Consider the following 25,345-nt stretch of genomic DNA (forward strand, 5'->3'; position numbering starts at 1 on the left):
TGGATATAGGAAAGATACTGGTGAAAGACTCAGAAGTTAAAGTGCCTAAACCAAACAGATCTTGAGTTCACCATTGGTAGAGGCCACTCCATGACAAGGAAGAGAGGAATACTACATTTGCATCTGGAAGATGCCAGCTAGCACATACCATGGACATTAGGAAGGCAAGGACTGCTACCCCTCAGCACCATAAGCTCACACAACCATTTTCTGTTTTTTAAAATGTGGTGTATAGTTTGGAAGTCCGTGTGTTAAAGGTTTGGTCCCCAGGATGGCACTATTGAGAGGTGGTGGGACCTTAGTAGGTGTGGTTAGTGAGAGGTCCTTGGTTAGGGGTGTGCCCTCAAAGGGGATTGTGGGACCCCAGCCCCTTCTTCTTCCTTTTTCTTATTCCCTAGGCTCATGTCAGAAATGGTTGTGTTCCACCACCTACTCCACCATAATGTGCTGCATCACCACAGGTCCAAAAGCAACAAGGCCAATTAATCATGGACTAAAACCTTCAAAATTGCTAGCCAAAATGAAACTTTTCTAAGTCAATTGTCTCAGGTATATTATTGTAGTGATAGAAAGCTGACTAACACCCTTGAACACCAGTTAAAGGCAAAAATGAAAGGAAAAGCTACCACAGTGCTGAATATTTTAATCATCTAGTGTCTGAATGCAATCCAAAAAGACTGCATGTATTGTGAGGTCACACTATGCTTTATACAGAAAAAGGTTTTTGGTTAATTTTTTCCCCCTGCCCAACAGTATTTGAGGACTCATCCACACATCTGAATTACAAGAAAGTTAGTTATCAATTAATTTTATTGTCTGCTGTTTGTGCTTTGTAAACTACAGGGTACACAGACAGGTACAGAAAAAAGATTAAAATTAGGCAGAACTTGTTTAGACTCAGATTTAAACATATGGCAGGACAAATCCTCTTATTGTATACTTCCATCAAAAGCCTCTCTAAGTATAGTTTACTATAGTAGAAGAGCTTAGTTCTTTTTTCACACAAGCTTAAATTGGCCCACAGAAGTTACTTTAGCGCTGAGTTCCTTCTCAATCAGACACATTAAGAGTTATTGATAGCTACTGGTACAAAGATGGGTAAGCCAAGATTCCTATTCTCAAATTGCTCACAGGCTTCTAAAACAAGTAATGGCGATTGAATAGATTGAATATATACACTAAAATTACTTTTAAGAATAATAATATCAACAGAAACTTTGAGTTAAAGTATGAAGCAAACACACATCAGCCAAGACTATCAATGTAACTGTATTGTTAATGTGAATATTACTGCCCCGAGAGATTGGAAGAATTATACTTAAACATTTCTGAATTATTTTATATTTTCAATAAAGTGCAGTTTTTTTTCATGCAAACAAAAATTTAAAACTATTATAAGTTCTTTAACACTGATACCTACAAACCTGTGGTAATTTTCAAAGCAAATAACAAATTATAATAGCAGCAGATTTTCTAAGTGTATTTTGTCTTATTTATTCTTACAACAGTTATTACTATTAACTTATTTTACTGATGATGGAAATTAACCACTCAGAAGCCAAGATCACAGTCTCAATGCTTGATTAGTACTTCCACTGCCTTGTGCCTTCCTAAGAACTTGGCAGGTCTTTCTATGCAGTGCTGGTTTATTCAAATTGATTCTGCTGCTCCACATTTACAAAAGTGTCTTCTCTAGAGCACTGGAACTATGTGCGCAGGTTATTAGATGTTTTTGTTTTTAATTATAGCCAAATTTTTTGTTATTGTTTTTTCCCCCTTTTTTGGTACTTGGGAAGGATCCAGGGACACTTAAAAACTGAGCTACAACCCCACCCATTTTTTATTTGAGACAGGATCTCACTAAATTGCCGAGGTTAGCTTTGAATTTGCAATCCTCCTGCCTCTGCCTCCCAAGTTGCTGGGATTACAGGTGTGTACCACTGCTCCTGGGCTTTTTTTTTTTTTTTAACTGAAAATAGTCCTGATAGCCTTTGATAGATTAATGGGCATTAGGTTGTTTTCAAAGGACATAATAGAATGCATGTTTCCCAAATATTTACACCCCTTCTTTATGATGGAGCATCTCAGATATGGTTCTTCAAAGAAACAGAACCAATAGAAAGCAACCATATACATGAAGAGATTTATTTTTAAGAAATTGGCTAGCAAAATTTTAGACCTGGACAAGTCCAAAATCTTGAGGGTGGGCTGGCAGGCAGGAAAAACCAAAGTATAAAATTCAGTTCTGAAGAGCCTATACTGTAGATGAAGTCTGGATGCTATCCACTGGAAAATTCCCTCTTGCTCAGGGAGATCAGACTTTTCAGGTTCTATTCAGGCTTCTACTGATTAGATGAGGCCAGCCACATTATAAGGGCAATCTGCTTTCCCAAAGTTTATCAATTTAAGTATAGATCTCATCCAAAGACTTCTTCACAGAAACATCTAGAATAGTCCCAGCCAAGTTCACATTAAGCATCACACCAGGAAATTAGGATTCCATGGAATTCAACCTAGGGAACACTGCTTAGGGAGATTATAAACTCCTAGAAGGCACAACCTGGGTTTTGAAATTCTCATATCCATGAGTATCTTGACTAATTGATAAGACTAAACTGTAGTTGTGGTAAAACAGAATGAGCACCAGACTTCAAACTAACAAACATGGAGTCCAATCTTGATTCAACGTTTTAGTGACTCTGTGGTCTTGAGTAAATCACTCAAACTATATATATTTTTTGAGTGTTGGCAATTAATCCCAGGACTTCTTGCATGATAGGCAAATACTATACCATTGGGCTACACCCCTAGCCCGCAAACTATTCTTCTCAGATTTATTATGTTTGATCTGAAGATAATAAGTCATGTATCCAAGTGTTTGGGAATTAAATGGGAAAATATTAGAAAGGATTTGGCACATAGAAGGAATTGTAAAAATATTTCATAAAAGCAAACAAGTATAACTCCATGACAAAAGACTATATGAAGTCATGAAAATGTCAAGAAAGGTGTCTGATGAATAAAATGATTTGTTATTGAATGTTAACCATGTGCAGTAGAGGTTAAACCATACACAAATGACAGCATTCAATGGTCTTTGACTTTAAAAAATGGTGATTCATATGATCTGTTATAAGCAGATAATACAAAAATGCAGAATTATTCTTGGGGCATTGCTAACAGACTTGTTATTGCTAACTAGAACTTGACATACCACATTCATTATCATCTCTGTGTACAAGGAGATTGGATTCTCTCTCCAACAGGGGGACTTAGAATACCCATCAAACAACAAAAAGAATAAAAATTTGAACAACTTTTTAGTTGATACAACTTAAAAAAATTTTTTCCTCTATATGTTTCTTATCCTTGAGATGAATCCAAGGAAACATTCATAGGAGGTCTGAGAGAATGAGAAATTTGGTCGTAACAGCTGTATCATCTTCTACTGCCCCTTGAGAGTGCTGGGCACTTGGCTACATTGACAGCTCTGCCCAGATACCTCCTCAAAGACTTTGCTCAGACTTTCACCTTCTCAAGGGGGCCTTACCTATCTATCCTATTCAACATTCTTTTGCAACCTGCACCTCACATCCCCATAGCTCATTTTCCCGATTCTTTTTACTCTACTTTTCTTTTTCTTTTTTTTTTTTTTTTTTTACCATGACACTTATCATTTTCTAATGCATATAATCTAATTTTCTCTTTTATGGTATCTATTGTTTTCTGCATATCTTCCCTGTTAGAATATGAGCTGCTAAAAGGAACAGAGCAGGAGCGCAATGCACATTCTTTGAGAAAACAGATCTAATGAAATCTTGAGTAGGCTAGACCTGGAGCTGAAGGAGTAGTTAGTACCAGATTGAAAAGCACAGCAAAGGAGGAAGGCATTGATCCTTTGATGGACTCCCTTATATCAAAGAAATTAATTGAAGATTTGATTAGAAATTTCTGTTCTTAATTTGTGGAAAACTTGCTTAAATGCTCTAAGAGGCCAAAGCCTGTATGTGAGGTAACAAAATTGATGATGAAATTTCTGCAGGATAAGTCCATTTCTGAGCAGAGCCAGACAGATCTGGAAGGTTTATGTGAATCTAGTGCTGTGGCCAGTTATCTCAGCCACTGTGACCAATCTATTGCAGTCCCCCCGCCCCCACCATATCCCAGAGTAACAGGATTAACCATGCCATGTTTCCCCCAACATTTATTGCTAGACGTGGCCACAAGATAAAAATATCCTTGGATTTAACCAACTAATTGGAATTGTATTATAGGCAGGCCAAATTTAAGATTGGGGCAACCAAAAACCATGATGAAGGATGCAATTAATGTGACTAACTCATCCTGGCAGGAAATATAGGAGTCAAACCTCCAAATCATAGGGCAAAGATCAACTTGACAGAGTCCACAAATTTGAATCACTGAGACTGTGCCTAAACCCAAGTGCAGCCAAAGAAATTGCCTGGATAATTCAAAAAATGTGCTTTATATATAACTGGGAGAGAATAATGCTATCATGTTTTCAGTCTATATTTAGTAACTTATTGAATCCCCCCAACTCTATAAAGTAGTTACTAAATGATTCTCTTTTGAAGAACAGAAAACTAGTTGTAGAATTTAAGGAACCTGCTCAGAGGCACACAGCTGGAGCCAAACCCTGGTGTCTATAACCTAGGTACAAACTCTTGCCCTTATCAATACACTACTGCCTTATAGAACTCAAATGAGAATAGGATGTTGATGATTCCTTAGGAAAATATTATAAGTAAACCTTGTAGGTGTCACAAAGACAAGAAGAGGTCACTGTGATCATCTATAAACAATTTTTTCTAATTTCAAAAATTATGAAAAACTATTGTAAGTTCGTTTTTTCACTCCTTAGAGGTTGACATTATTGCCATATGAATAATGTTGAAAGAACATTATTTGTTGATGGAGTACGCCTGAGAGATGGACTAGCTGGCCTCTCCAGATTTCTCCTAGACCCATGACTCTCTAATTTGCACGTTAAGAAACATCTTATGTTAGGAGAAAGGGGCCACTTTAGCTCTAAGTCCAGGCACATTTTACTAGTTGTTATCCAGCTGCGTTTATCCTGTGGGTTTGGGACAAGTCTGAATTACAGCGATTCTCTGTCATTGGAAGGCTGAGGTTTGTTGCTGTCTGGAAGTCTATCCAAGAGTAAGTTCACTGATTGAGGGAGTGATTGTGGTCTGCCAGGGATGCTGTGTAAGAAGGAAGTCGGTTCTTCCAACAGCCCTGTTTGTGTTTCTGAAAACTGTTTCACTTGATGTCCTGTTTCCACTCCCAAACCCAGTCCTCCCAAAACAAACAGATGACAAGTAGTGGTGGGGGGAGTGGTAGGATGCAGGGGTTGGGTGGGTGGAGGAAGGAAAGAGAATTCCCTCTGGCAAGAGATTTTTCAAAGAACCCAAATATAATTTGGAAGTAAACTCAAGCACTAAACCCAGATGGAGTTTACATCAAGATCAGCCAAATTTATAAGTATAAACACGGACAATAAAAATTCCACTTACTGGTTCTAAAATGATCAAACCCTAATGGATATTCTTATACTAAATTATAGATAAATTAGTGGCTAAAGATGAATCTTTGGCACATGAGTAGGGACAACTCCCATTCATTCCCACCTAGCCCCAGGTACCACCAGGATTCCTCTCTGCCCAGAATACTCATTTTTTTCTGATTATTTCTAGAAGTACAATATCCAAAGACTCTTAACTCCAACTATGGCAATAAATACCATGGAGGTTAAAAAAATGACATGGCTGCATTAAGAAAATAAATTTTCAAATTTTTAACTAAATCTGGAAAATAAGCAAAATTATTTAGAATTTCCTTTCTCCCTAAGGCTGTTCCCAAGACGTTAGATAACCTCCTTGGGTTAGAAAATTTCCTTTCTACAAGCAAGAATTAATTGTAACCCCTGACTCAGTAACTCATGAAATCATCCCTCTTATATATGCCTATCTAGAAAAATGCATATAAAAAAATCCTTAGCAATAGCATTCAGTCCCCTCTATTCTAAAGCAAACAGTGCAGTGAATTAAGACACATTTATGTATTTTGTCAGCAGAATAAAAAGGAAAGGCAACTAAATTGTCTGAGATAATATGGTTCTATACAGTTCTACTATATAAATTTTTTTAAAAATTCAGAAGATCAAGGTGATTATTAATCATGGATGTTCATTCTGACTATACTCATGTGATTTTCAATTAATTTTCAGTAACATTATGTATTGGGTACCATTTTGTAAAAAATCAAGGAATTTATTGAAATGTCATGTAGTAATTTTTTTCCACTTACTCCAATAAGTTATATTTTCTGATAGAAAGGGTTTTCTAAATCCCCAAAATACAAATGTTTTCTTAAAAAATTAGAAATGCCCATAAAAAATTATTTTAATCTGAACCAGATTTACACGAATTAACATTTCTCCAAATCACATGTTTAGATACCATATTTCAAAGGAGAGCTGTGCCTAAAGGTCATAATAGAGTTTAATCATTGTAAACATTAGTTGATGTGAGTGCCTATGATGTAAATATCTACCTATATAAATACGTCAATAAAGTCATGCTACTGGAGGTATCAAAATGGTGGAAGAGAGGTCACTTTCCTAGTTGCTCTGTGGTGTGAAACCAAGAAAGCAACCAGGAAGCTTCTCAGCAAGGAGACCTGAGGCATTTCTGGGTATAGAGAGATCAAAGATCAAAGAAACTGCCTGACTGACCTGAAAGGTGTGCTGCACAATATCCTTGTGTGGGAAAGAAGCTGCATCTCTCCTGGCTGCCAGGGAGAACAGAGGAAAGAACCATTTTGCAGCCACAGTGTGGGGGCAAGCTCTGGGGGAACTGATTCCTGGCAATGAAGCTTAGACCAAAATACCAGCCTGGAAAACCCACACCACATAACATAGAGTGTGCCTAAGTGACCAGGAGAAAATCAAAGATGGAGAGGGGTTTATATAGGGGATTACAGGTCAGGAAAACCAACCCAGCTTCCCCTCTCCCCCTCCAGCTGGTCCTTCAAGTTATGTTATATGGAATGATACACAAACAACATGAAAAAGCAAGGAAACAAATCAACCCAAACAAACCAAAATACTTCAATAACAGAATCCATCAACTCCACAATGGAAGAAATGTCAGAGAAGGATCTTAGAATGTTCATAGTTAAACTGATCTGTGAGGTAAAGGATGATGTACAAAGTGATATCACAGAGAAAATACAGGAAGTGAAAGATCACTTCAGTAGAGATTCTGAAAGAAAATCATGCGGAAATCCTCAAAATGAAGGAATCAATAAACCAAACTAAAAATTTATTGGAAAGCATCACCAGCAGACTAGAGCACTTGGAATTTTATTTCATCTTGAAAATAAAGTTTACCATGGAAAAAGATGTTAAGAGACCATGGATGGAACTTCCAAGAAATATGGGGTAATATGAAAAGACCAAAGTTAAGATTTATCAAGATAAATGAAGGCTTGGAGATAAAAACCAATGAATGCACAACCTTTTCAATGAAAAATCTGAAAATTTCCTAAACCCTAAGAATGAAATGGAAAATCAAATACAGGAGGCATACAGCACACCAAATACACAAAATTACAACATACCAACACCAAAGCACATTATTATGAAAATGCCTAACAGAATAAGGATATAATTTTAAATACTTCCAGAGAAATATCACAGGTCACATTTGGAGGGAAAACAATCCAGATCTCAGTTGACCTTTCAATGGAGACCCTCAAAATTAGGAGGTCTTAGAATAATATATACTGAGCTCTGAAAGAAAATAGATGCCAATCAAGAATACTATACTCAGCAAAATTAAGCTTCAGAACTGACAATGAAATAAAAACTACTTCCATGATGAACAAAAGTTAAAGGAATTAAAAACTAGAAGGCCTGTACTACAAACATATTCAATAAAATATTTCATAAAGAAGAAGTGAAAACCAGCAAAGGAGGAACTACACTAGAAAAATAGTCAATAAAAGGAAAAACTAATTCAATTAAAAACCAGAAATAAATCAAAATGACAGGGAATAAAAATAATTTCTCAATAATAACAGTGAATATAAATGGCTTAAACTCATCAATCAAAAGACATAGACTGGCAGATTGGATTTAAAAACAAGACCCAACAATATGCTGTCTCCAAGAGATTTAGTGTATAGGCAAAGACCACAGACTTAAGGTAAAAGGATGGGGAAAAAACATACCATTCACATGGATCTTGTAAACAAGCAGGGTTTTCTATACTCATATCAGATAAAGTGGACTTCAAGCCAAAGTTAATCAGAAGGGACAAAGAAGGTCAGTTTATACTGTTTAAGGGAATTATACATCAACAAGACATAACAATCATAAATAATTATGCCCCAAACAATGGAGCATCTACATCAAACAAACCCATCTCAATTTCAAGAATCAAATAGATCACAATACAATAATACTGGGTGACTTTAACACACCTCTCTTATCACTGGATAGATTGTTCAAACAAAAGCTAAATAAAGAAGCTATAGACGTAAAAAATATAGTTAATAATTTAGACTAAACAGACATATATAGAATATTTCATCTATCAAAGACAAAATATACTTTCTTTTCAACAGCACATGGATCCTTCTCTAAAATACACTATATCTTAGGCCACAAAGTAATTCTTGGCAAATAAAAAAAAAATAGGTATTGAAAAGATAGTGCACCATGATCAAGTGGGGTTCATCCCAGGGATACAAGGTTGGTTCACATATGGAAATCAATAAATATAATTAATTACATCAATAGACTTAAAGACAAGAATCACATGATTATCTCAAAGCAGATAATCAGAAAAAAGCATTTGACATAATTCAGCATCCATTCATGCTCAAAATAGTAGAAAAACTAAGGATAGTAGAAATCTACCTCAACATTGTAAAAGTGACATATACTAAACCCAAGGCCAACATCATTCTAAGTGAAGAAAAATGGAAAGCATTTTCTCTAAAAATCTGGAACAAGATAGGCACTCCCTCTTTTACCACTTCTTTTCAACATAGTCCTTGAAAGCCCAGACAGAGCAATTAGGAAAAAAAAAAAATTAAAGGGATACTTATCATTGGAACAGGAGAGTTCAAACTATCCCTATTTGCCAACAACATAATTATATATTTAGAAGACTCCAAAACCTTCACCAGAAAGCTTCTAGGACTCATAAATTAGTTCAGCAAATTAGTAGGATATAAAATTAACACCCATAAATCATGTGCATTCCTATATAACAATGATGAATCAGCTAAAAGGGAAATTAGGAAAATTATCCCATTCGCAATGGCCTTAAAAAAAAAAAAAAAAAAAGCTGTGAATCAATCTAACAAAAGAGGGGAAAGACTTCTACAATGAAAACTACAGAACACTAAAGAAAAAAATTGAAGAAGACCTTAGAAGATGGAATGATCTTCTGTGTTCTTGGATAGGCAGAATTAATATTGTCAAAATGACCATGCTACCAAAAATGCTATACAGATTTAATGCAATTCCGATTAAATTCTGATGACATTCTCCTTAGAAATAGAAAAAGCAGTCACAAAATTTATTTGGAAAAAAAAATAAGCCCCAGAATAATCCAAACAATCCTTATCAAGAAAAGTAAAGCAGAAGGCATCACAATACCAGACCTTAAGTTATACTATAGAGCTGTAGTAACAAATACAGCATGGCATTGGCACAAAAATAGACATGAACACCAACATAACAGAAGACACAGTGACAAACCCACATAAATACATTTATCTCATTTTAAAGAGGGTGACATACTGGAGAAAAGGTAGTTTCTTCAACAAATGGTGCTGGGAAAACTGGATATCCATATGTAATAAAATGAAATAGACCCTATCTCTCACCCTGCACAAAACTCAACTCTAAGTGGATCAAGAGCCTGGGCATTGGACCAGAGACCTTGCATGTACCCATAGAAAAAGCAGGCCCACATCTCCATCATGTCAGCTTAGGAACTAAATTCTTCAATAAGACTCCAGAAGCACAAGAAGTAAAATCAAGAATCAATAAATGGGATGGTATCACACTAATAGCTTCTTCACAGCAAAGGAAATAATCAAGAAATGAAGAGAGAGCCTATAGAATGGGAGAAAGTCGTTGCATTCTGCACCTCAGATACATCATTAATCTCCAGAATATACAAAGAACTCAAAAATCTTAACAAAATCACAAATAACTGAATCAATAAATGGCAAAGGAACTGAACAGCACTTCACAGAAAAAGAAATACATGCAAAAATGTTCAATATCTCTAGCAATTAGAGTAATGCAAATTAAAACTATACTGAAATTCCATCTCACTCCATTCAGAATGGCAATTATCGAGATTACAAGTAACAATATATGTTGGCAAGGATATGGGAGAGAATGTACACTCATACATTCCTGGTAGAAATACAAATGGATGCAACTACTATGGAAAGCAGTATGGAGATTCCTCAGCAAACTTATATTGGGACCACCATGTGGCCCAGTTATCCCACTCCTCAGTATACACTCAAAGGGCTTAAAATCAGCATTCTACAGTGATGCAGCCACATCAATATTTATAGCAGCTCAATTCACAATAGCTAAGCTATCGAACCAACCTAAGCACCCTTCACACACACACACACACACACACACACACACACACACACACACACTGGAATATTACTCAGCCATAAAGAGGAATGAAATTATGGCATTTGTTGGTAAATCAATGGAACTAGACACTATCATGCTAAGTGAAATAAGCCAATCCCCAAACCAAAGATTGAAAGCTCTCTCTGTGGATGCTAACACACAATAAAATGGGAGAGAATAAGATATTCATTGGATTAGACAAAGGGAAATGAAGGGAAGGGAACGGGAATGGGAATAGAAAAGATAGAATGAATTGGACATAACTTCCTATGTTCATATATGAATACACTACCAGTGAAACTTCACATTATAACAACCACTAGAATGGGATCCTAATTAGAAAAAATTATACTTCATGTATGTATAATGTCAAAATACACTCTACTGTCATTAATATCAAAAAGAAAAAAATTAAAAAACAATTTATGCCAATATAGTAGCTTTATTTTCAAAACATGAAAGTTCAATGCATATTGAACATTCAATGTATAACCCACTTTTAGGAATTTACTCAGAAGATACACTTTCAACAATACAAAACTGCATAAACATAACATTATGCATTGCTCTATATATTTTTAGTTATGTTGGGAACAACCTAAAGGTCTTTATCTAGAAGATTGATTTGATATAATAAGCCATTGTATAACCAGTACTGTGCAGTAATAAAATATGATGAGGAATATCTTTGTAGATTGAAGTGATTTCCAGGGTATAATCTTAAAATTTTAAAAAAGATTCAAGAGAAATACATAATATACTACTTTTGGATAGGAAGGGAAAATAAGTAAAATATTATCTCTGTATATTTGCAAAACTACAGGAATGAGAAAACAAAAATGAATGGCATTGGTTGTCTACACAGGGTGGATGAGAAAGGACAAGAAGTGATCAAGATCCAATCTGCCAGTCTATGTCTTTTGATTGATGAGTTTAAGAAGTGAGTAGGGTGTTCACTTCTTCTGAGCAGCCCTTTTCAATGAATTTTTGTTTTGAACCATGTTCAATTTTACATACTCAAAAAATAAAATTGACTAAACAGGATGGGGAAATTCCTTAATGAAATATAAATAGAGACAAATGAACAATACTATCTTTCAAATGAATAATGTTAACTACAGTGAAGGAGGGATAATGCATTCAAGTAATTTTGAAATACTGTAGTCTATGAATTTCTAGTCTAGGGACACAAGAAGGAAATATTTTGTGAACTCTACTTAGTAGCTTTGTTTCTCTAGTGGTATTGCTTAGCAACTTCTATTCTGTGCATATTATAGGATTGAACAAATGATTAAATTTATCGATGATGGTGGGAACCAAGTTTCTCACTGTTGGAGAAGGGAGATTCAATTATGAAATGAGAAAGCCTTAGAAAAAGCCAAGTAGTATTGAATGGTAATTGAACTCATGGATTTTTATTCATGTAATTATAAACATAGATCTAGGCATGGCATATACAAAGACATGTAGATAAAATTTCCTTTTGTTGATTGCAAAGGCTGAGATGCAATTGTATCCCAGAGGCATTTAGGGCACCAGTGCCCATCAAATGGGACCAGAACTCCCTGGAGAATTTCTGATTCCAGTCAGTGCAAGGAAAGAACAAGATGAGTCTTTGGTTTTTGTTTTTTACCTCATTCCCCTCACTTTCTCTCCCCTTCCCTTATTCTCCTTCATTTACTCTATTGTAATTTTCCTTCAGCTCATTTGTTTACTTTTGATTGGTGCTTTCTCCATCCCTATGTATAAAGTTGGAATTCCCTGTGATATATTTATATATGCACACAATGCAATCTCATTATATTCATTCCTTATTATCTCCCCATTCCCATTGCTCCTCCCTCTATCTCAATCTCCTTTCTCTACTCCACTGATCTTCCCTGTATCTTTGTGATGTATGATTCCTGCCCAACTTTTCCTGTTACTATGCTCTACCTTTTGCATGTGAGAGAAAAATATTCAAACCTTTATTTTCTGAGTCTGGCTTATTTCACTTAGCATGACATTCTCCAGTTCCATGCATTTACCCACATAATTTCACTCTTCTTTATGACTGAGTAAAAGTCCATTGTGTATATATACTACATTTTATTTATCCATTAATCTATTGATGAGCATCGGGGCTGGTTCCATAATTTGGCTATTGTGAGTTGTGCTGCTATAAACGCTGATGTGGCTGTGTCACTGTTTCAGTCAGCTTTTTTGCTGCTGCAAATAGAAGACCCAAGCAGAACAAGTGAAGAGAAGGGAAAGTTTATTTGGGGGCTCATGGTTTCCAAGATCTCAGTCCACAGACAGCGGGCTCCTTTCCTTGGGGTTTTAGGTGAGGCTGAACATCAATGGCAGAGGGAAGTAGATGGCAGAGAGAGACTCCACTTACCAGAAACAAAATATATAACCCAAAGGTACGCCCCCAATGCCTCACCTGCTCCAGTCACACCTTGCCTTCAGTTACCACTCAGGAATTGGGTTAAGGCTTTCATAACCAAATCATTTCTCCACTAACCTTGCATTGTCTCAAACCTAGGCTTTTGGAGGATATCTCACATCCAAACCATACAGTAGGATTTGTATCAAAGTCTGACTTTAAAATATTTTTATTTACATCCTCATTTCTCTAGCAAATTTTCACTTTAACAACATTGAGAGAACAAAACCCTTAACTAACATGCAAAGGCCAGATAGTAATTATAGTGAATTTTTATATAAAATTTATCATGCTTATGATAGGCTATTAATAACTAAAAACAAAATAAATGATAAGCTACTTTGAAAACTCTAAGTAGTACAACTAAATTACAGGTCACTAATAAATGTATATAACCAACAAACACATTTTAAAAATTTATTTCCTTTTTAACATTTGTAGTAGTTTTCTAGGCTGTCTACAATTGAATAATTGGTAGAAAAGGAAGCTGGCTAAATATGTGGAAGTGTGAATAGCATATTTATAAGCATGTTTAACTAGTTAGATTATTTAACATGAGCACTACTTTAGAAGCATACTTTATGCTTATATGTAATGTGCCAGTTTGATATGTCTATTACTGCAAAAATGTTAGCACCTTAGTGATTTATTTGAAAGCCACATAGTAACATTTTCTTGAAAGAATTAATATCAGATTTTTCACTCAGGTTGGACTTCCTTCAAATTAGCATGGATTGATGGGCTGTTTCTGCTTCTGAGTTTTCTCCACTAATATGACAGTTGGATTTTATCATCAAAGGCCTATTCTGCATCTATTTAGATGATCATATGATTTGTGTCCTTAGTTCTGTTTATGTGGTGAATTTCATTTATTGATTTACATATGTTGAACAAACCTCTGTAACAATTTTTATACCAAAAATAGGTTAATAATCAAACATATTGGGAATATGTCAAAAGGACTTTGGACCCCACTTAACAGAATGCCTACAGGATGAATCTTGGATAATTTGAGTATTAGAATAAATCATGATTACAATGCCTTTTAATCTATTGGAATAGAAAAGAGTCCATACAAATAAGTAAACAAACAACTATGAAAAGAAAACTCATTTTTACAACAGAATGTTAGTAAAGTAATAGAGTTTTTTAAATCAGCCTTTTGCAATTGTCATAACAAAAATTAAATCAGGGAAGGATTATTAGTAGATATTAAAACTAGTAGACAAAAATTAATAAAAAAACATTGTAACTTATAAAATTTATTAAACTTATTAATTTTTAAAAATAAAAACCATTATAACTTATAAGTATCTTTATAACTTATTAAATTTAACTTATTAAACTTTTTAAATCAAAAAACATTGTAACTTATAAGTATCTTCTCACAGACACTTATAAGTTACAATGAGAAAAATACCATCTGTACAGAAAAGCCTGGTAAGCAACAAGTCATCAGATCTGCCACAATGATAACAGCACAAATGAACAGTATGTGCCTCCAAATATGAAGCATTGATGGAAAATATCACTGATGTAGCATTCCTGCCAAAAATGCATAGCATGAACTTAATCATTAGAAAATGTCACACGAGCCCTATTTGGGGGAGAGTCTACAAATAAAATATTTAAACTCATCAAAAATATCAACATTACTTGTTAAAGACTAAGACATTTCTACTTAGCTATTTTGCCAGAAACTATTGTATATTGTAAGAGGCCAAAGAGAAAGGAAAATTTAATGCAAGTAATGGTTCTGTTTCAGATCCTTGATCAGAAAGGCAAATATCATAAGGAACATTAAAATATGAACAGAATTTGATATATTTATAAAGTAGATTGTAGTATTATATCAACATTAAATTTCCCATCTGTAGTTGTGTAAGTTAATGTCCTTGAACTTAGGAAATGCTTGCTGAAATATTGGGAGCAGAGGGGCATGATGACAACAAAGCACTTTCAGAAAGTTCAGGCAAAAAAATATGGGAACACACATAGTTAGAATGTTAACAATTAGTGAAGCTTATACAAAAGTAATTCATACTATTCTTTAAACATTTCTGCATATTTGAAAATATTTCTAAATAATATTTGAGTTGTAACACGTTTACATTTTTAGGTTGTTAAAGTAAAACAAGCTCACTGTAAAATATACAGCATGTCCTGAAAATTATAAAGTAGAAATTGCAAATCCTGTGTAATTCCATGATCCATTAAATCACTGGTATATTCCTTCAGAATGATTTTTCACTACATATTTTGAATGTAATGAGTATACCAAAAAAGGCATAACATCACATAAACACTATGTAAAAAAGAGGTGACTAATTTTTCTCACACTGACCTTTTTTATTTTTATGTTGGGAACTCGACAATCTAGCCACTTTGAGAGAAACTCAAAGGCAATGAGGACTTTCAGAGTTAAATTCAGTTCAGGGTTGTAACCACCCAACATTATTTCCCCATGGGAGTATCTAAAGCCCAAGGAATCTTATCTAGTTTCCAAAACTATGGTAAGGCAAGAGAAGATTGAAGGAATTGTCTCTATACATAGAATATTAACACTGTTGCTGAATATCTGGAAATAGTTCTGTGTGTCTCCCTCTTTGTATTTTTGGCCTCTCTGTATTATACATTTTGGACTGCATAAATTTTTCAACTAACATACAAGTGAAAAAAATATATTTTAAGAATCCAATTGGCCAGGCATTGTGGCGCACGCCTGTAATCCCAGCAGCTCAGGAGGCTGAGGCAGGAGGATTGTGAGTTCAAAGCTCAGGCTTAGCAAAAGTGAGGTGCTAAGCAACTCAGTGAGACCCTGTCTCTACATAAAATATAAAATAGGGCTGGGGATGTGGCTCAGCAGCTGAGTGCTCATGAGTTCAATTCCTAGTACCCCCTTTCACCCCCCACACAAAAAAATCCAATGGCACTAACATTTCCATTAGTTGTAGTTAGTGATCATAATTCATTTGAAATCCTGGTAGAAACAGAAAATGATAGAAAGTATTTTCCTTGAAGCTCAAGTCACAATGTTTTTCATTAGCAACAAAAACTTATGACGTTGGGTGAACTCATCTTTATAACAGAGAAGAATCTGGAACTTCACCAGTCTGGCAATCCAATAATCTGACCAACAGTTTGCCTTCAAATGACTAAATACTGGGATCTCTTGTGTTCACAATCATATTTTGAAAAAGAATAGAAATACATATACAGAGTTTTAAAAACTTAAGCAATACCAAGGCACAAACAAAAATTTTATATCCCTTTATCTTCTCATTATAAATTCCTGCCTCCCCAACACCAGGGCCTCATTATATAAATCAGGGTTGGCAAACTACAGCCTATGAGCGAAATCCAGCCCCTGCCTGTTTTTTTGTCAAGATTTTTTGGAACACAGCCACTCCCATTCCTTTGACATATTATCTATAATACATAGAGCTACTTCTCTGTTTTTACAGATGGAATAAGTAGTCCATTGTTTAAATTCCATGTTTTCTGATCTCTGAAATATGTGTACATTTGTGCAAATGACATCTATTTGGACAATTATTACAGGTGAAATTACTGAACCAAAGTTATGTGCATTTTTACTTTATTAAATATTGTCTAGTGGCTAAATGTAAAAAGTTTTATGACACATTGTAGAATTGATGCAATTCCCAAGCAAGACCTATTCCTTTTGTTATTCTTTCTGTTTAGATAATACTGAGCAGAAAAATATAGCCCAAGGCTATGAATGGGATAATAAATACAATAGGAAAGGTAGAACATGGGAAAAATGCAACTTTTAAATAATGCACAGTCACAAAAATATAAAAGAAGAGCAAAGGATAATGAAAATTGAGCAACATGACTCTTGGATTAGTTAAGGAAAAATAGAAAACTTTATTTTATGATTTTCCAACAGAAAATATCATCAACATTTTGCCAAAATTGTTTCAAACATTAAGTTAAATACTAGTTTCAGATGGGGGTAAATATGTCTTTAGCTGCAAAATTTCAGAGACAGGCTGTGCTTTTTCCTGGTAAAAGTCGAGTCCAGTAAGAAGTTCTATATCACGAACCCGGGCAATGTGTGCTTTAAATCTTTCTTTAATCCAAACATCATCTTTTTTATTTTCCTGCAAGGAGAAAAAAAGACTGTTTTTCCTAGGGCATGATTTTTCATTAACAGAGATATATTTTATTATTTAGAAGTAATATTTTTATAAAATGTATTGCCTTAAATCTTTATTTGATACAATTAAATTTTGTTTAATAAAACAAAAAGTGAAAAAATGTACTATAAGAAACACAGGCTGCCACAAAAGCATAAAGTTTAGCCACTCTTATATTTACTTCAATATAAGTTTTTAAAGGAAATATATTGCAGATGAAGGTAAGTTCCCAATGTTTCTTGGGTTTTAGGTAAACATTACTATGAGTCAGTGTGAATCCAAAGTAATTTTTAAACTTTCACTACACATCAAAATATAATATATAGTATTGGTCTATGAGTCTTCAAATTTATATAAGTGACATAATAAGTGGTATGTTCTAATGATTTTTTCATTCATTTTTATGTTTATAATCTAGATAATGACATATCCAGATCTAGTCAGGTCATTTGTTTTTATCTAGAGTATGTGATAGTACCTCATTTTAATGTAGCCTAGCTTATTTTTTTTCCACTTTACCTTTTCAAATGAAACTGTCATGAATAACTGGGCCTCCTTGGTTTAAAAGCATGGGTTTCTAGGATATATAAATGAAACTTCTGGGTCATAGAGCATCTGCAATTTTAACTTAACCAAATGTAAACATGGCACTCCTCAAAAGGTCTATGCTAATTTATACCTCACAGCAAGTGAAGATACTCTCTAAATCTTTGTCAATCCATGGGTGTGAAATAGCATTTTGTACCTGTTTAAATTTTATTACCCTGAATATTTTGATAGTTGAGTATTTTTTTGGTTATCTTTTAGCCATTTAACTTTTACCAAGTTTTTACCATATAAAAGTTAGTTCCATGTATTTCTGTGACACATTCTTTATTAATTTTGTATGTATGTGTGTGTTACTAGGGATTGAACATTGGGCTATTTTACAACTGAACCATATCCCCATCCCTTTTTATCTTTTAAGACAGGGTCTTGCTAAGTTGCCCAGGCTGGACTTGAATTTGTGATCTTCCTGCCCCAGCATCTGAGTAGCTGAGATTACAGATGTGTACCCCTGCACCTAGTTTTAATTTTCTAATATTCAATATTTCTGATATCATTACTTTTCAGTTAAATTTTCACAAAGTTTCAACATATGTTTATTTTAATGAATGTGTTTTAGTCACTCTCATTTTACTTAAGCACAGTGGTTTGCTTGTTTTTTCAGTATGCAGACTCAAAAAACAGGCAGCCACCCTTTAAGTAAGACAAAAAACAAAAAAGAGGAAGTCACTTTTTGTTCCTAACCACTAGAACATTTTCTGTGTGATATTCATGATGTTAGTTAATTTATTTTCAATGAAAATATGGTGTGCTAAGTTAAGTTTAGTCTTCCAGTCTTTTTTTACATGCCTTTACTATTTCATACTTCAGCAGCATTTAATATTTCTGATCACCTTTTTCCCATAACATTTTTTTCCCAGTTGACTTACATGATTCTCTCTCTCTCTTTCTCCTGGCTTATTTGTTATCCATCTAACCAAGTATTACCAAACACCTGATAGTCTTCCTGCTTTTAAATTGCAGTAAAATAATTGAGAAGTACCATATGCAGCTGTATGTATGCAGAGGTGATACTGGAAATTTAACACCAGGTAAGTCACCTGCAGCAGCCAATATGAACAGCAGCCGCCTATAGATAATCCTCTAGTTGTACAGTGCACCCCAGTCTAAGAGCAATATTACATATATATGGTTTATGAGCTATTTAAATATATGCTTTGATTTTATGTAATACTGTTATTAGTGTATCTTAGCCCTGTGACATACACAGAAGAACTACATACCTATCAAAATACAGCTCACTTTGTTCATTTTTTGAGGGATATCTATTTCAGTTTTTTCTTTCTTCCTAACCACTTCCTCATTCTCTCTCCTTAACACTCAGTCTGCATATTGCTGCTAGCACACCAAGGCAGCTGTTTTTCCAGGGGAACCTCATTAGTGATGTCTGCGGACCTTTCACTTAATGGATTAGCCCAAGCTTTAGAATGTTCCTCCTCTGTCTTCCATAGCTCTACTAATCATCCCTCATTTGGCGGTAGCTTCTATTTTCTTATCTGCCTCTACTTTTTCCCATCCTTAAGTTTTCTCTCAACTTGACCTTAGGATTTTTCCTTTCTACTTTCTTTCCTCTGGCAATTTTATTTTGCTCCCTTGACTTAATGCCAAATAGACATGTCTTCTGATTTCTTTTATAATACCATACCTAAATTTCCCCATATCTTCTGAGTAATGTATAATAATAGTTAGTTAAACTCATGGCTACATTTTCATTTTTCTGACAGGAATTAACATCCAAAGTTAAAGAAAAATAAAAAGGAAGAAGGGGGAAAGATTGAAGGAATAGGGAAGCAAATAAATAAATAAATAAATAAATAAATAAAATATGAATCTAGTTCTCTAAATCAAGTGTGAGGTGAAATTGTGAATCTACAATTCCTACAGCTTGTCTCAGTTCCCTCAAACCTCTTTCAGTGGGTACCTTTGTGCACTGGTTAGAAGATATAAATGTTCTGAGGTTTCACACATGCAACCCTTAAATCCTGACAACTATTTCATCAGGTGCTTATAGCATAACTATCTGTTCTTATGCTAGTGAAAATATTAGCTGGCTTGAACTAAGGAACACTTTGTGCATGTATTGTACTTTCTAAGTGATTTGACTATGGGGATTTACTTTCATCTTATGTTGTCTTTAGGATGCAACTCTACCATAAGATATGATTCCTTTAAAGGGCCACCATTCACTTACTACATATTAGGAACTCTTAATTTTTTTATGAATCATCTCATTTTATTCTCATGACAACTTTATAAAGGGGGGTGAAATTTTTTATTCTTATTAGATATAACAGATGAGGAAACTGTTATTAAGTTAACAGTTCAATTAGGTCAAGTTACTAACTAATCCAAGATGTCTAAATCCTAAACCACACATTTAAGTCCTATTCTGCACTGTTTCTCTTATGTTCTAAATACATAATTAGTCTCAATCTGAAAACCACCAATAGAAATTCATCCCTCCCCAAAACAACTGCTTATCTTATACATTTCCTGGCCAGGCATTTTTAAATTATCAGGCACCTCTAATTCTCATCCTGCTTCCTCTTCCTCACAGTTAATTGACAGCTGCATCTTATTAACTTCACCATCTCTCATGTAGTCATAACTTGCTTTGCTTCATACTCATCACATTATGACTCAGAATAATACATATGAATATCATATCCTTATTAATAAACCACAACTTCCTCAAAACTCTGGAGTGTGGATCTAACCCATTGGTGATGATGTCCTGTTCAAAAGATATGGTGCCCTATTATTTAGGGGAGATTGTTTCCATGTTGGATGATCAGGGAAGGCTTCATACAATTTGCAATTAACTTCATAGTGCAGGTGGAATTTTTAGAAAATGTAAAAGGAGGATATTCTAGAAGCAAGAAGAATACAGGCAACAGTGACGAGGTAGGGAAACTCAAGATATGTGCAAGAAATTTCAAGGACTTCATCCAGCCTGAGCATGAGCTTGCAGCATCAACTGAGAGTCAATTGTGAAGAGATTTAACTACAAACTGGGAGTTTTTTGTTTTGCCTTGCTTTTGTTTCAGTATAGATGATCAAAAATTTTGGTATGAAGGAGTATGACATAAGCAAAAATGAAATTTTAAGATGAGCAAGTTGGTATTGGTGCACATAGGTGAAAAAGAGGACAACAAATAGCAAAGCTACTTAAGATTTGTTTTCAAAAGTCCTGAGAGAGGGTCATAAGGATTTAGACCAGGGATGGCAAATAGTTTCTTCTTTGTATGTCCATTATAATCATCCTATAATGGCCACCTAGTGCCTCAGTGATAACTGCTTGACCCTGATTCCTGGGTGAAGAGTACCATACTCTATCACTTGTCAGTGTCTGCTCTTGGAAGAGGAAGTAAAGATTGTTGGTTTACCCTGGTCTCAGTAAAAAAAAAAAAATGCTGACAGAAAAAAGAGGAAGGGATTCAACTCAACAACATCTGAGTTTCTTGTTTTGAAACTATCCTCCCTTATTTTAGGACTATGAGTGACCCACTATTCAGCATCTGACATTTGTCCTCCATCTTTAGTCAAAGAAAGACTGCTCAAACACTCTAGTCAAATCCTCTCTGCATGACTGAGCTAAAATATCAACTTCCCTACCAAGAAGTATTTCTGCTTTGAAATTTAACAGCACTTTTCTGTCTCTCTGTTGAGCTACTTATCTTGCCTTCTTCCATTTTGCTAGGCTTTTAGTAAAATGTAAATGCTAGGCTTCTAATAAAAGTAATTGCTAATAAATGCAAGTACTTTCCGTGATATAACATGGTGAAAACAGATTTCTTGTTGAAAACATGACAGAATATATGTAAAACTCTATCTAGCCTAGAGGCTAAGTTTTAATTTCCAGTCTCTAATGGCCAATAGGATTTTTCGTGTGAATACCTATTTCCATAAACCTGACATGCCTAAACTTAACCATCCTATCTATCTACCAAAAAAGTTCTCATTCCTCTTTTTGTATTTTCCTTAATTATCTACATTTTAAAATCTCAGATTCAGCTTTGAGTTTACATTTTCCTTTGGCTCTTCTGTACTATTGTTACCAATTCTTCTCCATTCTTCACACACTATTCTTAGTCTTCTCAACTTATACAAATTCTGCCCATTGTCCAGGGCTCAGCCCTACTCTCACTTCATTTTATATAACCTTTATTGATTATGACAACTAAATATGTTCTTAACTCCAAACACCAAATCCTTTTAACAGTATTTGACAACTGAACCCAACTTTGTGACATATCTTAATTTTTAACTTTTAAAATAATTCTTACATTATTGACTGGCTCATTTATGTATCAGTACCTTATTTATATATCAAAGTCATATATAAACTTCTTAAGGGAAGGGACAATGTATTCCTGCTTTGTGCATTCTAAAGTGTTTGTGTATTCAAACTGAAGTAACTATTCACACAAAATTTGCCTAACCTAACAAAGAATGTTACTTGAGCTAACTTATTGTGTGTGTGTGTGTATGTGTAGGTGTAAAATTAATTTCACACCTCATGTTTCAAATTGATAAAATTTTTATATTTACATGTTCATTGAGAAAACATGAATTTAAAGCCAACCTTAGGACAGAATCTTAAGATTTGTGTCCAGAATAAAAAATTAATGAAATTGTCCCTTCCCTGGTGAATGTGTGTGTGTGTGTGTGTGTGTGTGTGTGTGTGTATGTGTGTGTATGCAGATACATGTCTGATATTAATGACAGAGATCAGTCACCTGTAGAAAACCTTAAAATTGAGTCATTTTTTATTCCAACTATGCCCATACATATTTTTAGAGCCACTTTTATGAAGACCCAAAGGAGCTCTCAGCAATCATTTTCTGAGGTCCCAGGACTCTCTCAAAGCATACTCACAGGACAGCTTTCCACATTGGTAGGTCGGTGAGGGATGATAAAAGGTAGGACATCCAACTGCTCGGGGCAATTGTCTGGTACAAAACTCTGGTTTTTACAACTTGTCAGCACCACAAAAAAGTGTGTTGGGATGTAGACGCTGGAATTGACTACATGTCTAAAAATATAATTTAAAAGATTTGATGTCATTAGAATTTTACTTTGAAGGATCATAAATGTCTTTGTATAGTTTTAAGGAAATGCCAAGGTAAAAATATATTAAAACATAGTAACAGATGGAGAGTACAATGTTTTATCATATATTTCTTTTAATTCAGTCAGTCAGTACAGATTTATAGCAGAAGTCCAAGATTGGCCATTCTAAAATTATAGGAAAATATCAGAATACGAATTCTGCTTTGCTGTGTTTCCTGGCTTTGTTGACTTAATTCTTCACAGTGGTATTTTTTTTTTTTAATAGAGCAGGAGCTAGAGATGAAGGAGCCCAGATTCCAACTCTGGCTATGTACTTTCACTTACCTAATTATCATTCTATTACTGAGCCTCCTCAGCTTTAATAAGAAAGTGGACTTGTACTACCAACTTGCTATGATTTGGATGTGAGGTGTCCCCCAAAAGCTCACATGTGAGACAATGCCAGAAAGTTCAGAGGAGAAGTGATTGAGTTGTGAGAGTCTTAACCCAGTGAATTAATCCCCTGATAGGGAATAACTGAACTGAAACTGGCAAGTGGAGTCTCTCTCACTCTGCTTTCTGATCACTGTGTGAGCTATTTCCCTTTGCTGTGATGTTCAGCCTTACCTTGAACCCCGAGAAATGGAGCTGGTTGCCTATGGACAAAGACCTCTGAAACCCTGAGCCCTCAAATAAACTTTTCTTCCTCTACAATTGTTATGGTTGGGTCCTTTAGTCACAGCAGTGAAACAGCAGAGTAAAATACAACATCACAGTGTGGACATAGGGATAAATCCATACAAAAGATATGGCAGTGCTTTGGATTCAAATAACAAATGTGCAAGTGCTTTGAAAAGTTTTAGGTGTGCAGTAGGGTCACTAAAAGGAACATGAGCTGGTATAAATGACTGGTATGTGTGACTCAGAAACAGACTATCTGGGTTCGTATTTTTCTTTACCACTTCCACTTGTGGAATTTGTCTCATATATTACTGTCTTTGCTTCAGTTTACTCATCTTTAACTGGGGGATATTGGCACTGAATATAAGGTTGTTTTGTAGATTCAATGAAGTATATGTAAATGATTAGAAAATACTTAGCATATAGGAAAGAACATCAAAGTATTTGTCAGATATTCAATGATGAAAGGTAGAAAGCAATAAACACTGAAATAAGAAGGTAAACAAAATAAAGACTACCCACTTAGTAGACACAAAGGCTACTTGATCAGAAGATATAGTAGAAACCATTACCTTATATAAAATAGGCTTAGAAATCATAATTGTTTAGTTTGGTCCTTCCTATATTTTGATAATAAAAAGAAGTGATGGATGAAACTTCTCTCTGAAGTGCTCTATTTCTATTACTGCATTCAAAATTAATTCTTAGCAACCTATTATGAACAGGTTTAATATTGAGATGTACAGTTTAGTTGGATTAGTTTTGCATGTGAAATCTACCTACATTTTCTCTTAGGAGATGTTTTTTATGAACTGTTCAGTATTCTTGTGACTAAGATAAGCAGTCTTTACTTGAGTTTTTTCATTTATTATTGAACTGCTTCTATATTTATCAGTAGCATGTTAAGTTTTCCCTACCTCCTTATTAACTGTTATACAATCTTTCTTTAACTTTTTCCATAATTAGAAACTTTCAAATGAAAATTTTGCTAAACTCTGCCTGAAAATTTTTTTTGGCCTTTTAGTTTAATTTTTTGCCATTTCATTTTTTTGCTAAATATTTAGACTAGGTTGAAAATAGTCAACAATAACATATGAATATGAATATATCATATAACACTTAAAATACATATTTTATGTTTAAAATATTGGGATTTCCTCTCATGATACTTGTTGCTAAGTCTAAATCCCAAATTAGCTGGCTTGGTGGCTCACACATGTAATCCCAACTACTTGGGAGTCTTAAACAGGAGGATCACACTTTGATACCAACCTGGGAAAATTAATGAGGTTATCTGAAAATTAAAATTAAAAAGGCTAAGAACATAGTTCAGTGGTAGAGCACTTGCCTACCATGTGCAAGGCCCTGGATGCAACCCCTCAGTACTTCCAAAGGTAAAAAATAAAAAATACAAGCTATATTACTTACTCTGTAATTTCATCTGGAGTATCAAAATGGCCATCATAATTATAATCAAATATTGGTCCACTAATCACATTTACTCCATTTTTTTTAGTGGCATATTCTATAAGAAGAACCCCCTGGAAATAGTCCCACATTTCTAAAAATAAAAAAATAAGATGTTAAAAATATCTACCTTTATTGAACATGGTAGTAGTTTTTCCTATAGATAAGTACATTTACATAGTATCATATTCTACTTCTACAATTGACAATCAATGATGATTTGGTCTTTCTACAAGTAGTTCA

At 34.5% G+C, this 25,345-nt stretch overlaps 1 protein-coding gene across 5 annotated transcripts in view; it reads right to left on the reverse strand.

The window, feature by feature from the left end:
• Positions 1–17,073: 17,073 nt before the first annotated feature.
• Enpp3 (ectonucleotide pyrophosphatase/phosphodiesterase 3) overlaps positions 17,074–25,345 on the reverse strand; it is a 94,914-nt gene continuing 86,642 nt past the window's right edge. For 4 of the 5 annotated variants that reach the window (XM_076859731.2, XM_076859733.2, XM_076859732.2 and 1 more), the window contains 3 exons: positions 25,064–25,196; positions 22,781–22,937; positions 17,074–17,260 (listed from right to left, as the gene is read on the reverse strand). In XM_076859731.2, coding sequence (XP_076715846.2) covers positions 17,090–17,260; positions 22,781–22,937; positions 25,064–25,196 — 461 coding nt within the window. In that variant the 3' untranslated portion in view covers positions 17,074–17,089. The remainder of the gene's footprint in view (positions 17,261–22,780; positions 22,938–25,063; positions 25,197–25,345) is intronic. The other variant, XM_076859734.2, reaches the window with a different exon arrangement.

Source organism: Callospermophilus lateralis, chromosome 6 (genome assembly GCF_048772815.1).
Source record: "Callospermophilus lateralis isolate mCalLat2 chromosome 6, mCalLat2.hap1, whole genome shotgun sequence".
NCBI classification, from domain to species: Eukaryota; Metazoa; Chordata; class Mammalia; order Rodentia; family Sciuridae; genus Callospermophilus; species Callospermophilus lateralis.